The sequence below is a fragment of the Maudiozyma barnettii genome, assembly GCF_903064755.1.
Source record: "Maudiozyma barnettii strain CLIB 1767 genome assembly, contig: KABA2_02, whole genome shotgun sequence".
NCBI lineage: Eukaryota > Fungi > Ascomycota > Saccharomycetes > Saccharomycetales > Saccharomycetaceae > Maudiozyma > Maudiozyma barnettii.
In genome coordinates this window covers 355,033-369,001 of record NW_024545239.1, presented here as the reverse complement: position 1 = coordinate 369,001, position 13,969 = coordinate 355,033, and the positions used below count along the sequence as shown (strand labels likewise).

At 34.1% G+C, this 13,969-nt stretch overlaps 7 protein-coding genes across 7 annotated transcripts; 2 read left to right on the top strand and 5 right to left on the bottom strand.

Annotated features, from left to right (window-relative positions):
* Positions 1-17: 17 nt before the first annotated feature.
* Positions 18-965, bottom strand: GTT3 (Gtt3p; the record flags this gene model as incomplete). Its single annotated transcript, XM_041548870.1, has 1 exon — positions 18-965. One exon carries the CDS (start codon positions 963-965, stop codon positions 18-20), a length of 948 nt encoding a protein of 315 aa, XP_041404804.1.
* Positions 966-1,428: 463 nt separating this feature from the next.
* On the bottom strand, positions 1,429-2,469 carry EAF5 (Eaf5p; the record flags this gene model as incomplete). The annotated part of the gene is made up of 1 exon (XM_041548869.1): positions 1,429-2,469. One exon carries the CDS (start codon positions 2,467-2,469, stop codon positions 1,429-1,431), a length of 1,041 nt encoding a protein of 346 aa, XP_041404803.1.
* A 289-nt stretch (positions 2,470-2,758) lies between these two features.
* MMS21 (SUMO ligase MMS21) lies at positions 2,759-3,562 on the top strand (the record flags this gene model as incomplete). Its single annotated transcript, XM_041548868.1, has 1 exon — positions 2,759-3,562. One exon carries the CDS (start codon positions 2,759-2,761, stop codon positions 3,560-3,562), a length of 804 nt encoding a protein of 267 aa, XP_041404802.1.
* Positions 3,563-3,777: 215 nt separating this feature from the next.
* Positions 3,778-5,475, top strand: PXP1 (putative indolepyruvate decarboxylase family protein; the record flags this gene model as incomplete). The annotated part of the gene is made up of 1 exon (XM_041548867.1): positions 3,778-5,475. One exon carries the CDS (start codon positions 3,778-3,780, stop codon positions 5,473-5,475), a length of 1,698 nt encoding a protein of 565 aa, XP_041404801.1.
* A 900-nt stretch (positions 5,476-6,375) lies between these two features.
* Positions 6,376-6,639, bottom strand: TIM9 (protein transporter TIM9; the record flags this gene model as incomplete). Its single annotated transcript, XM_041548866.1, has 1 exon — positions 6,376-6,639. One exon carries the CDS (start codon positions 6,637-6,639, stop codon positions 6,376-6,378), a length of 264 nt encoding a protein of 87 aa, XP_041404800.1.
* A 299-nt stretch (positions 6,640-6,938) lies between these two features.
* URA3 (orotidine-5'-phosphate decarboxylase) lies at positions 6,939-7,733 on the bottom strand (the record flags this gene model as incomplete). Its single annotated transcript, XM_041548865.1, has 1 exon — positions 6,939-7,733. One exon carries the CDS (start codon positions 7,731-7,733, stop codon positions 6,939-6,941), a length of 795 nt encoding a protein of 264 aa, XP_041404799.1.
* A 297-nt stretch (positions 7,734-8,030) lies between these two features.
* GEA2 (Arf family guanine nucleotide exchange factor GEA2) lies at positions 8,031-12,491 on the bottom strand (the record flags this gene model as incomplete). The annotated part of the gene is made up of 1 exon (XM_041548864.1): positions 8,031-12,491. One exon carries the CDS (start codon positions 12,489-12,491, stop codon positions 8,031-8,033), a length of 4,461 nt encoding a protein of 1,486 aa, XP_041404798.1.
* Positions 12,492-13,969: the final 1,478 nt, after the last annotated feature.

Below are 13,969 nucleotides of genomic sequence, written 5' to 3'. Positions count from 1 at the left end.
AGTTCTTTTTATTATCATCACAATACGTATAATGTGATCAATGAGCCGACAATTGCAAAGATAAATGGAATATTACCTAAAATAGAGCTCATAACACCAAGGTACTTCATTAGGAAACATCCGCAAATTTTAGAATGTTTGAAGGAAGAAACACCATCAGAGAAGTTATCAATAATATGATTTGTCGATGTAGTGTTAATGTGACTATGTTGTAATAATAAGAATAACAACCCTTTAGTAATATTCATCATCATTGGATCAATTTCAATCATTAGATCATAACGGATAAAATTGAAATAATAAGCGAACAACATTGGTACACCAACATATGTTATAGCCCATACAAGTAATAATACAATTAAATTATAATCGTTGTTACGATCATTTTGGAAAAAATCTTGAATTAATAATAATGCTTCAATAATTTGGAAAATAATAGTAATTGTAATTAAACTTGAGAAGAAATCTTGTACATTTTCATTTAAAATCTTTGTAGATTCGACAATATCACAAAATCTTTCTTGTAAATTAAATTTAAATGGTGTTTCATCATCGTTACCGGATATTTCATTCTCTTTAAAATTTAATGTATTATAGTTTGTTGCGTCATTATTATTTTCTTTTTCAACTACAATTGGTGCAACATGTTCTTCATCGCTAGCTGGTTGTACGGAATCAAAATAATCCTTCAATTCAGGGAATTCAATTTCTGTGTCTAATGGGTGTGCCAATGAAGCCAAATAACGTTCAACTAGATCAATTACAACAGTTTTGGTAGCAGAAGTAGAAATATCATCCAATTTCAACTTTTCACAAAGATCCAATAATTCCATTTTTTTCCAACGACTGAATGAATATTTCTTGGTCTTTTTTCCAACCTTTCTAAGACTTCTTCCTGCAGGTGCAGTAATCATATCGGACATATCAACGACACTCTCCTTCAAGGGACTTGATTCCAATGACATATTGATTGTTGCGGCTTTTTGTTGTTATTGTTGTTGTGTATTTCTCACAAATAGAAGTGCTTATTGCGTATTTCTTTTTTCCTACCAGTACTTAAAAGTTTTTCAGTAAAACAACAAACAAAGATGTACAAATATACAGAAACACTTATAATAATTGTCAGATCTTACAACTGGTTTGTTTATTTGCTTGTTCGTTTGCTTATTTGTTTGTTGTTTGTTTCCCCTTATTATTCGATTTGATCTGATTCGATTTTCTTTCCCTTCACGGAGGAAATAATTCGTTTTGTTTATTTTTTGCCGTTTACAGATAAGTTTTGTGTGTCGTGGCAAGCGATATTCTGGAGCCAATCATTAGTATTATTACTATGTTGTAGACTCCATTTGTAACCAAGGTACAACTAGTGCTCATGGTGCCTTTGGGCTCTCTTATCTTGAATAACTTATAATAAAGATAGCTTTTAAATCATTCTAGTGCGCGACGCATGAATTGGACGGTGTCGTCAAGTTCAGTTTGCATTTGGCGGGCGATAGTCCACGTAGTGCTACCTGTTGGGGTACCCATGATCCCATCACTGACAGACTTTTGTAAGATCAATTGTAAATGGTTGACACTCACAGGAGTGGTAGCCTTGATCTTCTCCAAATTGAGTAATTCGCGTACTGCAAGTCTACTAGTGTTTGCACTATCGCTATTATTGGTACTTCCATTATTATCTAGACATTTGTATAATTTATCTAGGATTTTGTTCTTGGATTGTAATTTGTTTAATACAGTGTCTCTATACAATTGCAACAACTTTTCACGTTTTGGATCAACGTTACGCATTGTGATAGAGCCCTCAGGTGTACCTGTTCTACTTTTATTAGCAACAGGAGATTGAACTTTTGCATGTGTAGTAGTGTGTGTATCTAACGGAACACTCGATGTACGTTGCTTCTTATTCTCATGTGTGCTGCCTGAGGTATTCACCGTAGTAGTGTTTGTAGTAACAGGTGTGTTTGTGACTTTATCCAATTCCTGTAATATATCAGAATCCAATTTCTTTATATATTGAATCTGTTGATTTCTATACTGTGAATATTTTTCCATTATTAACATTTTTAATTCTGCCACCTTCAAATTATGGAAACTTAATTGTCCATCAGATATTACAATCCGTTGTAACGGAAACAAATCATTCACTGTCTTTAATACATCATGAATATTTAATTTATTAGTCGGATTACTCACAGCCATGATTTCATTCACCAGCACATTATTTTGGATCTCATTAGTCAGTTTCACGAGAGACAATTTGATATTACCACTAATTACAATACTATCCACCCCTGCTGCGTTCTGCTCCATTCGATGTCCATGTGTATCATTATCTGAACTATTATGTTGATCATGATGGCTATTGTTGTGATTATGAGGATCCTGCTTGATCTTCGGAAGTAAGAGCGCGTATATTATTTGTAACACGATAAGCTCCTTGACTATAGGGTCTACCATTCTAACCATTACCCTGTTTGAGTTTTGCTTTGTTTATCTTTAAAAGGTCATGCCTATGTCTATACATATCTGTCTATATGTTTTATTAAAGAAATAACTTGATAGATGTTGAAATTCAACAAAAAAGCGAGAATTTTTTGAACTTTTTGGAGTGATTTTTCTCATCGCTGAAAATTAGTAAAAACACGTAAAGTAACAACAAACTAACCACAACAACTCGTATATATAATATAATAGTAGTCTGGTTCAAGCAAGTAGAGGACTGCCATTTAAATATACATATGCGCGTATCAATAATATGTCGAAGCTTATCCCCGACCAACTGCCGTTGAATAATAATGCGTTGAAAGATCTACAACGTATAAGGGCCACTGAACAGTCGCGTTTGTTTACAGAATGTGGTCAAGAATTGAGAAACACAATGGATCAATGTCTGGAAAGTGTCCAGGAGTTAAAGGAACTTGCTCCATTGCTGGAGTCCCTAGCCGAATGTGCAGCTGCACTGGAGAAACAAGAGACGGAATACAGCACGATGGCATTGAATCTGGAAATTGCAAAGAAACAATATACTACCGAATCAGAAAAGTGTAAAGAAGTTACATTAGAGACATGGGATGAATACGTTGATAAGACTTTGGAAGCACCGGATTTCTTAGATGTTTTGAAGATGGAAAGATCAGAAGAGATAAAATCTCAAACGCGACATTTACCAACTTCACGTATTTCTGACACAAATAAAATACTACGAATCTTACCACAGATATGGGAGAATCCAAGGTGCGTGCTTCCAGATGATAATGATGACGAAGACGATTTAATGATAGACGGTGGGATTATAGAGTTAACATGTCCAATCACTTGTAGAATGTATGAGAAGCCATTAATATCGAAAAAATGTAGCCATGTATTTGACGAGACTGGGCTTAAGAGTTATTTTTCAAAAGAAAATCATCGTGATTGTCCACAGACAGGTTGCAGTAAACAACTAACTTTTAGAGACTTTATACCTGACCCAGTGATGGCATTGCGTTGCCAGATTGCAAAGATCCAAGAGACTAAACATCTAGATGTAGGTGAACAAGAATCCTTGGATGTGTTATAGTATGTTGTATGTTGTATGTGTTTTAAATTCGGCCCGAATATTTTGATATTTTTCAAAAATCGGTTAGTAATTTTCTGTTTCTCCTTAGAAAAGCCCGATTTTTCAAGTATATATATATAGATACATAAAATTGGAGGGATAAGTATATCAATTATAGTTTCTAAGTTTTAGGATTCATTACAACAATCATCTACTATATTGTACATACTCAAACAATGAACTCACAAGAAGCAATTCCATATGCAAAGAAATTTGCTCGCCTATTAAAGGCTTACAACGTCGATACAGTATTTGGTTTAGTTGGAATCCCCATCGTAACCTTTGCCAATGATCTTATTGATGAAGGTATTCACTTTATTTCGTGTAGAAACGAACAAGCCGCTTCATATGCTGCATCTGCTTATGGTTACTTAAACAATAAACCTTCAGTTTTACTAGTCGTAGGTGGTCCCGGACTAATCCATGCATTGGCTGGGGTATACAATTCTATGAATAATAAATGGCCATTAGTTATCATTGCAGGTAGTAACGATAACGGTGAACATCAATACCAAGGAACTTTCCAAGAATTAGATCAAATTTCTTTGTTAGGAGAATATGTTAAATTTAAAGGTAAATTGAATCATCATAATATGGATTTTGTCACTTACAATGCATTTAATTATGCTATACAATCTCCACAAGGTGTTTCCTATATTGATTTCCCAGGGGATCTTATTGAAAGTGGTGTGAAAGTAAATTCAACTATTTCACCACAGATTAGACCACCTCAACCTATTAAATCCTGCCCCAATCCACAGATTGTTGATCAAGTGGCTCAATTAATTACCGATGGAGTTGATACTAAGAGTCAGAATATATTAATTGTTATTGGGAAAGGTTGTGTTCATCATGCGGATTCGATAAAGACATTTATAAATAAATATAATTTCCCATTCTTACCAACTCCAATGGCTAAAGGGATTCTTCCTGATTCTCATCCGATGAATGTATCTAGTGCTAGATCCTTAGCATTAGAGGAGGCAGATATTGTCTTAGTGCTTGGAGCAAGAATCAATTGGATTTTACATTTTGGACAACCACCTAAATGGAAATCAACAGTTAAATTTATTCAATGCGATAATGATGTAGGAACTCTTGGGGTAAATAATACTTCAAATGCTCATCTATCGCTATTAGGGGATATTGATTTAACGGTTCAACAATTAGGTCATACATTAGATAGGTTATCACCTAATGGGTTCATACATCCAAAGTTACCAGAAGAGATGGAATTAAAGATTCAACAAAACCATAAGAGAATGCAAATACAAGAACATACGTCGAATGAACAAAATGAATTAAACTATCATACTGTTTATCGTACTCTAAGAGAGGTGAGAGAGGATTCAAGGACTATATTAGTGATGGAAGGAGCTAATACCATGGATAAAGCCCGTGTATCATTCCCGACTTCATTCCCATTAAGACGATTAGATTGTGGTACCACCGCTACAATGGGGGTTGGTCTTGGATATACAATTGCATCCAGACTCAGTTTCCCACATTTGGATACTGTATTGATCCAAGGTGATTCTGCGTTTGGGTTTTCCGGAATGGAAATTGAAACATTAGTAAGATTAGGTCTAGGTTGTGTCATAGTGGTAATGAATAATTCAGGGATCTATCATGGTAATAACCCGAACAGTTCAACAAAATTAAGTGAAAGGTGTCGTTATGACCAATTGGCTAAAGGGTTAGGCGCTCAAGGGTACATGGTTACAGATTTAATCGATCTAAAGAAGAAGTTCCAAGAGGCAATTATACAATCCCGTGAAAACAATGTTGTTACGTTATTGAATGTAATCATTGAGCATGGAAAGGGTGCGAGTGTATCATTTGCATGGCAAAACAAGACACCAAGTAAACTGTAGTACCAGTAAAGTATGTAGAGAAATGTGTAACAAAACAGGATAAAATATTGAAAATTACTTGAAATTATTAGCCCGTTTAGCTCTGATGGAGAGAAAAATTTGTCTTCATCAGAGTTCGAACGCTGCCAAAATACTTCTCTCTTTACTGTTTTAAGTAACAAAGAGCGCTATTTAAGAACAACGCAGCTCCTACGAACAAGACCTGCTTACACAAGGAAAATCGTCTTCTAAAGACAATTTTCAGTAACAAATTTACTATTTCAGCAGGTGGGAAATTCGGTGGAACTTTGTGAACGCGCAAATTTATAACCAAAAAATTTGTTGGCCCGCAAATTCTTTCTTCTTTCTCTGAAACGGGAAAGAATTTGCGCCCGATCTTGCCCCTGAGGGTCTGTTTTAAGCGGGGAACCGTAACAGTTAAGGGTGCACCACATACGAGTGTAACTTGGGTGTGGTGTATGGCTGCTACTATCAGCAATATACGCAGTGCGGGGTGTGGGTGTGTTTCGCACACCCTTACACCGCACTGATGGGAACGGTAGCGGTGAGTTCATTTGACGCGCAAATTCACTTAGAGTGGTTTGTGTGGTCTGTTCAGTGCAATCGTAGGACATAGCGAGAGCGTGGTCACGTGGCTTGGTCACAAGTTACGGCAGCCCCATTTTGCTATGAACCCGATACCGATTACTGTTGTTGTTCTTTGCTTTAATACCTTTCTACAAAAGAGATTAATATCTAATTTCGTTATTTTTAATTTTATTTTTATTAATATTATTTTAATATTTTATTAGATGTGGTTTTACTATGTATATATATATTTACATGTTGTTATGTGAGAAAGGGTACCTTGGGCGAGTATGAAAATGCGTATCTGTCAAAAAAAAATATACGATACACTCTCTAACGGCCAAGACCTTGGCTCATCGCAGCATTTTGTTCTTGGAAACGTTGACCAACACGTTCACTGTGCTTCAGGAACTTTTCAGAACACTTTAGAATGCAGGTTTGTTCTTTGCCAGTTAGTTTTGAAGATGTAAAATCGTTAACACAATCGTCGAAACATCTTTCTACCAAGGATGAATAAAGACGCATGAAATCCTTCATTTGCTTTTGTTCCACCAACTTTTGGAAGTCTTGTTGTTCTTTAGCATTTAATGCATCCATTTTGTCTGTAGTTTGTTTGTTAGGTTCCCTTTGTTTCCAGCTTAGGGTTCCTCTCTTAGTATTAAGTTGTACTTTTAATAAGTTAATGAACCTTTTTATAATGGCAATAATTGATTCAAACTTCCTTTTTTCCCCGTCCGAAATGAAGAAATTTCAACGTGCGAAAGTTTCGTTAATTAGGCTGAACAAGCAAACAAAAACACAAAGCACACTTATTAAAAGTCATGTGCTTTTCGCATTCAAAAAGCATTCATAATGATGTATTTTTTACATATATATATATATATAAGTTCTAAATCTTATTGTAATCTCTTCAAATATGCATCCCAACCAGCTTTCTTGTAACGTTGACTCTCGGCTGCTGGATCTCTGCCTTTACCGAATAGACCTCTACCAACAATGATAATATCGGAACCAGTAGACACTACATCATTTACTGTTCTATACTGTTGGCCTAATGCATCACCTGTATCGTCTAGACCGACACCGGGAGTCATGATCAACCAATCGTAACCTTCTTCACGACCACCCATGTCTCTTTGTGCAATAAATCCAATGACAAACTCTTTGTCACTCTTAGCGATCTCTACTGTTCCACGAGTATACTCACCATGTGCTAAAGAGCCCTTTGAAGATAATTCTGCCAACATTAGTAACCCACGAGGTTCCTGAGTATTCTCCTGGGCAGCTTCCTTTAATCCACGTACAATACCTGAACCGGTGACACCATGTGCATTTGTGATATCAGCCCATTCAACAATTTTATAAACACCACTAGAATATTGTAATTTGACCGTGTTACCAATATCTGCGAATTTTCTATCTTCAAAGATTAGAAAATTATATTTAGCGGCAAGTGCCTTTAATGGCTTCACAGTTCCTTCCATTGTAAAATCTTCTAGAATATCAACATGTGTCTTCAATAGACAAATGTTTGCACCAACTTGTTCTACAATACTTAGTAATTCAGCGGTAGTACGTACATCTAATGAAGCACATAGGTTTGTTTGTTTCTCTTCCATAATCCTTAGAAGCTTTGAGGCAACGGGACTGGTATGAGCAGCAGCTCTGGCACTATAAGATAGAGTAGACATTATTACTGGTATTGGTATAGGGGTAGCAATATTGCTTTTTGGCCACTTTGAGAAATATAAAATTATATATTTTGATTGGTTTATCTTCTAGGATAATGATTTGTTATTTGGAACCTCCCTTATATATGAGAAGCAGAGATGGCCATCGATAAAATTTCGAAGTTTTTTTTTTCAATCTCGGCGATCTCCGAAGGGAAGAGTCACTTAAAAATCGAAGTCGTTCACTACATATAGATATGCAGTCCGATTATTTTTTTCAATTATTATATTCATTAATATATGATCTATCTCTATTTATTATACATGTTCTTGTTTCTCACTCGATGGCTCATCAGATACTTGTGGTGCCGGCGATTGAGTCCTACTACCTAACCCAAGCTCTTTCTCAATGTTTTTCTTATCTAAAATCATCTTTTGTAATTGAGCTTCAACCCCATCTATCTCAAGATATTCATTGTAAACATTCAATACTTTCATGTACGTCTCACTGGTTACTGTACCTTTCCTTAAATAATACAAGTATACTGCAGATACTACCTCCAGGATTTGTTTTACTGGGATATTATGCGATATATTCTTGTCCTCAGTTTTCTTATTCTCATCTATCGTGCTCGTTTTTAATAAAGTCAATAGACCATTATCCAATAATTCTTCTACTTTGGTGATACCACCAATAGGTAACTCAATGTTTTCGGTTAATGCAACTTGTAATGAACTCAAAGCATACGTACGGATTTGTTCACATGGATTGATACATTGATGTGCTAATGCTTGAACAATTGCAATCACTTCATTATGTGTTAGTGTATGTTTTTCAACCAAATGGGCAGTGGTATTTATAGACTTTAATGATAATTCAACAACTTCCTGGTATGGATTATCACTATTGATCTTATGTCCAGATTTAGTAGATTGACTATACTCTTGTTCCCACCTGGATCCAACGGCTCCAATCGAAGATATTTCATCTAATAAACCTAAAACCAACATGAAATTATCGTTGTTCATATGAGCATCCGTATTTATTATCTTCTCCTTCAAAAATTTGTAAATTAAACTAGTGTTCTCAGCCATGGCAGCAACCATTCTTAAAACTTTCCAAAAACCTTCATTTTTCAAAACGTACGCACTATAGTTTGGAATCTCAGTTAATTCTAATAATCTTCTTAATAATTCTTGACCTTGTTCGGTTGTAAAGTATTTTCTAGTGTAAATTTCATTTTTACCTAATAGTTCATCATTGATCAATATATTCAATTTCTCTTCTTGACCTTCAATGACAGATATCAACAATAATTTATAAGTAACTGATCTACGAACGGTTCTCTTCGTAATTCCACTAGTCTTTGAGAATTCAAATAACTTGTTTAACATAATAACACCGGATTTCTTTTCATCTTTACAGAATAATATCAATGCAATGGATAATTCGGTTAAAAATAACATTTCTGCTTCAAAATATCTTCCATTTTCAGCTGTCTTTTGCGGTTTAATGGCTCCGATCAGAGTCTTGATTAAAGTCGGTTGTAATAAATTTTCGTTTCCAAAGATTGAACCAGCAACATTACTTGACTGAATACATTCAACCGCCTTTATCGACGCATTTATTTCATCATCAGTAGGCTCTTCATCACCTTTCAAATATGAAGCAAAAGTGGAGAACAAACCTCTATTTTCATGATGCTTTGTTATTGAAATTTCAGAGAGTGGTTTTGGTAAATTACCAATAACTAATTGTTGTTGTAAATCAGGGAAAATATCCGGTGAAATTAACAAGTTTTCAAATAAATTCAATAATATCTTAATAATGCTATCCCATAATTCTGGAGATATTATTTCGGAATCCTTAGTGTGAGAAACAATTCTAAAGAATATAATGGTACATAATTGTGCTTTAAATGATCTACCTAACTTCACGGCATGGTTGCTTACAGGAATCTTCTTACCAGTTTCTTGATCGGTAATTTCAACTACGGGGATACTATCAACATCCAAGTAAGAGTTTTCAATATTACTAGAGTCGTTGGTCTCGTATTTAATATCTTCATTGGATTTATCATCGGTATCACTATCCTTTGAGCTTGGACTCAAATTTGTATTCCCAACTAATGACGTTATCTTAGCAATTGAGTTTAGAATATCGTTGTATAGCTTTTTGAAATTGAAAAAGGAGGCAATATATGCACACTTATCCAAACTTGTTAGCATACGGCTTGTGATGTGATCATCGGAAGCTACTAGATAAATCTTGAAAAATGTGTTGACAATATTAGCACCAATATGTTTGAAGATAACTCTATCGAAACGTAACAATTCAATATCATTCAACTCATCGATTGGATTTTTGTTGATAATTTGACCTTCAGTCATGACTGCCGTAGCAGAAATCAAATTATTCCATGCATCCTCAAACCATTTCTCGTTACCGTGATGTTCTTCAGGCATAACAATTTCTTTGTCTCTAATGGAGATATATATTCTGTCCAAATACCATTTAGGGAAATCTTTTTCATTACAACATCCCTTTAAATTACCAGAATAATCAGCAAAGGACATATGTTCCTTAACTTGTGGGTTATGTAAATCGGTATTTAGCATGATAATGGAATAACTTAGAACAAACACAGAATCAGCATCAGGTTGAACAGAAGCAAGGTCTTCAATTTCCTCCTCCTCATTTTCTTGCTCAACTTGTTCTTTGTCATCGTCATTGCTCTTCTTTTTGTCCGGTACTTCAATTAACTTTGAAGGATCATACTTTTGACTTGTAACATATCCTTTAGAAAATGCCTCAACAATTCTCTCAATCTGTTGGGATTCACCAGGTAATCTAAACTTTGTTAGCAAAATCCTGATAGCTTCATCTACACGTAAGTCTCTAAAATCAAATAAGTTAATAAATTTTTGTAGTAGTGAAGTTTTCTTTGGATCACATAATAATAGACCAATCGTTTTCTTATTAATCAAACTGTTATTTTCAAACAAAAATGAAGCAATATCTTTATCAGAGTCTGACTTGATAAACCCCTTTTCGATCAAAAGTGGAATACCTATTTTTGCTTTCTCATTAAATGCCTTTGAACATTTTATAAACTCTGTCTTACGCTCTCTTTGTTTCAAAATGTCATTCTCGGTAACAGTTTTGTTTATATAATCCTGTTTACTCACTGATTGCATATGGTCATGCATATCATCAATCAAAGATACCAACCCTTCGAGACAAATAGGTGGCACACTTTCTGTCGTGGAGATTGCAGATTCCGGTAATGATAATTTGGATAGCGCTCTTAAAAAGTTCAAAGAAACATCTGCTCTATCCAAGTTACAATCAAATTTAATAAATGTAGAAGTGAAAAAAGAAGGTGACCTTGTCCACAAGATTGAAATTTGTTCAATAAGTAATTCTTTTACTGCAGATGGGATAATTCTTTCCAATTCTCCATCACTTTTGGAAGTATCTTTAGTTTGATTTCCTAGTAACATTGTGAAAATACGAGTTAATGTTAACTCAATTTGCATTGGCAAATGATCACCCAATATAATAACTAAACTGGTAAACAATTGCAATGCAGGTTGCAGAAGAGATAATTTGTTGGTATTTTGAATAATAAACAGAACACACTTGAAAATTGGATCAGATATTAAACTGAACAAACGTGGGTTTTTTGGAAACTTGTCACCAGATATTTCTACTGCGGTATTTATAAGTTGCAATCCAAATATTCTGGTAGAGTTTGTATGTTTTGCTTGATTTTCTGGAACAATTAGAGACAGCAGAAGATTTAAATATTGTTTGACAACAGGCAAACCATAATCTGGGTCTAATATGTCTAGTACTTTCGGTTCCTTCACTTCGAATTCTTCAATTTTTATCTCCTCAATGTTTTCTGCAGTACCTTCAATTTTATTATCATTCATAGTTTCTTCAGTGGCCGATACTTCTGAAGCCATAGATTTGGTAGATTCAATATCGTTTTCAGTAGTGCCAATTGTATCGTCCATTAAATTATTCTTCGAATAACTTTCATCGTTGATATATTTTTGGGTAACACTTTCGAATTCAATGTCTTCTAATTTTGCAAATATATTTGCTGTAATAGATATCATAGTTGCTTCAGCTGCTTTTCTTAATACCTCAGTTCTTCTTTTATTACATGCAAGGGACATAATGGTTTGAACGACATCATACATAATAGAATCTGATATACATGATCCATTGGGGGAACTAATAATAGAATTCAATAGCATGACAACCTTTAGAAGTACCGAATCATCAGAAGTTTGTTGGGACCCCTCGAATCTACAATGTGTTAATGAGTTTACAGCTTCTCTATAGGCTGCCACGTAATTTTTAGATTCAGCATTCACGATATTAAGTGTGAAAAACCTTTGTAACGAATCTAAAGCTAATGATGTAATATAACCCGAGATAGAACTAGTACTGATAATCAATAAAAATGGTTGTAGTAACGTTAAAGAGTCTATATTATGAAGAGTGTCAAGTTTATTCAGCATCAGACGAAGTTGTATAAATCCAGACAAAAAAGGGTCATTATTCTTGTTCATTGACAAGTTATTGAATGTACTGGCGAGGGAATCATCCTGGTTACTGAATACTTCACTCCCACCACTTAGTAAAGCAGCCACTCCAGATTGGGATGAATATTTAGTATATTTTCGTATAGCGGTTGATAAATTAATGCATTCTTTAATCACGATGGTTACTGGATCAACAGCAGCTACACGACTTGAAGGCATTTCTTTACAGGTATATCCTTGTATTAATTTCAGTTGTTTGCGTCTTTAAAATAGTGATATATTGTTAGAACACACACTTATCCCTGTAATTCAATGTCTGTATGTATAGATGCCTTATAATTGAGCTTCAATCCAATATGTAAATTGAGTAAGTTGTTCTTGTCGTCAGTACAGATCTAGAAATTTGTGGGGATATAGGTGCCAATTGATAACGTCTAAGGTTGTTCTAAACGTTACCATATATTTTCATTTATTCTATTTTGATCTATTTTTTTCAACTTTCAACCTTCACTGTAATTCGTGTTATTTTTCTTTCACCACTGTAAACTTCCGCACCTAAGAATGGCGAGACTAGTCCAGCAATTGGTAAAGAAACCAAAACTACGTGTAAATTTTGAAAAACACATACAAGGACACTTTGACATATAGTGTAGAATAGATGGACCTGTAATTTAGACATTATTTAACCCTATGAGATATACGACTAATTTATATAACTGGAATTGCTTTCTGGTAGATGCTAACCCTCATTATTTAGTCTTTCTCAAATTGTAACGTTTACTGCTAAAAGCGTTGGTACTATTTTGGTCTACAAGCATATAAAAGCAATACAATATCTCAGTAATGAATTATATTTATTGTAGTTTTAGATTACTGGATTATTGTAAAATATTACTGATAAAAAGCAGTTAAAGAGGTCAATCCATCATGAGATTGACGAAAATTGATATAATAAAAGATAAATATGAAATCATATATAAATATGAGACATCTTAACTTACATTTTAAGTTAGAATCCATTCTTTCTATAAATGCCATATGATAATAAGATACCACTTACAGAATTATATAAAAAATTTAAGATGAAGCAGAGAGAGTAGAGTTAGAGCTTGATTCGTTCATTATATGTAGCGTTAGGAAGAGATATGTAGGCGCAACTTGAGTTCTAATCTTAATAGAGTAAAAAGATTCTAACTTAAAATACAAGTTCAGAATGTTTTATATCCATATATTTTGTTTTAATCTCAAGTGAGCTAGGGATTGAAAATTTATTTTTTAATTGGGATTCAAAATATGTTTTATTTCCTAATTTGACCTGCTTTGTTTCGTAATGCTAAATATTTTGCTCCATACTGTAACGTGCTTCGTAATGCGTTTGAGATCTCTTGTTACCTCATAATCCGTTATGAATAACAAATAATATTTGCCTTACTACGTGAAATAATTACACTCACTCTGCTACTAAACCTCTTTCATTAAAAATTAACAATGAAAGAATCGAGATCTAACTCTACTTTACAAGTTTCAGTTCTTAACCTGTATACTAGTTTGTGAAATACAAAACAACGAATAATAATTATACAAGTACAATTTATAAATGCCAAACATCCTCAATTCGTATTCTATTTGGATCAACGTCTTTTACCAATTTATGTTGAACCATTACGCAATTTTCTCCTATTTAAAACATAGTTTAC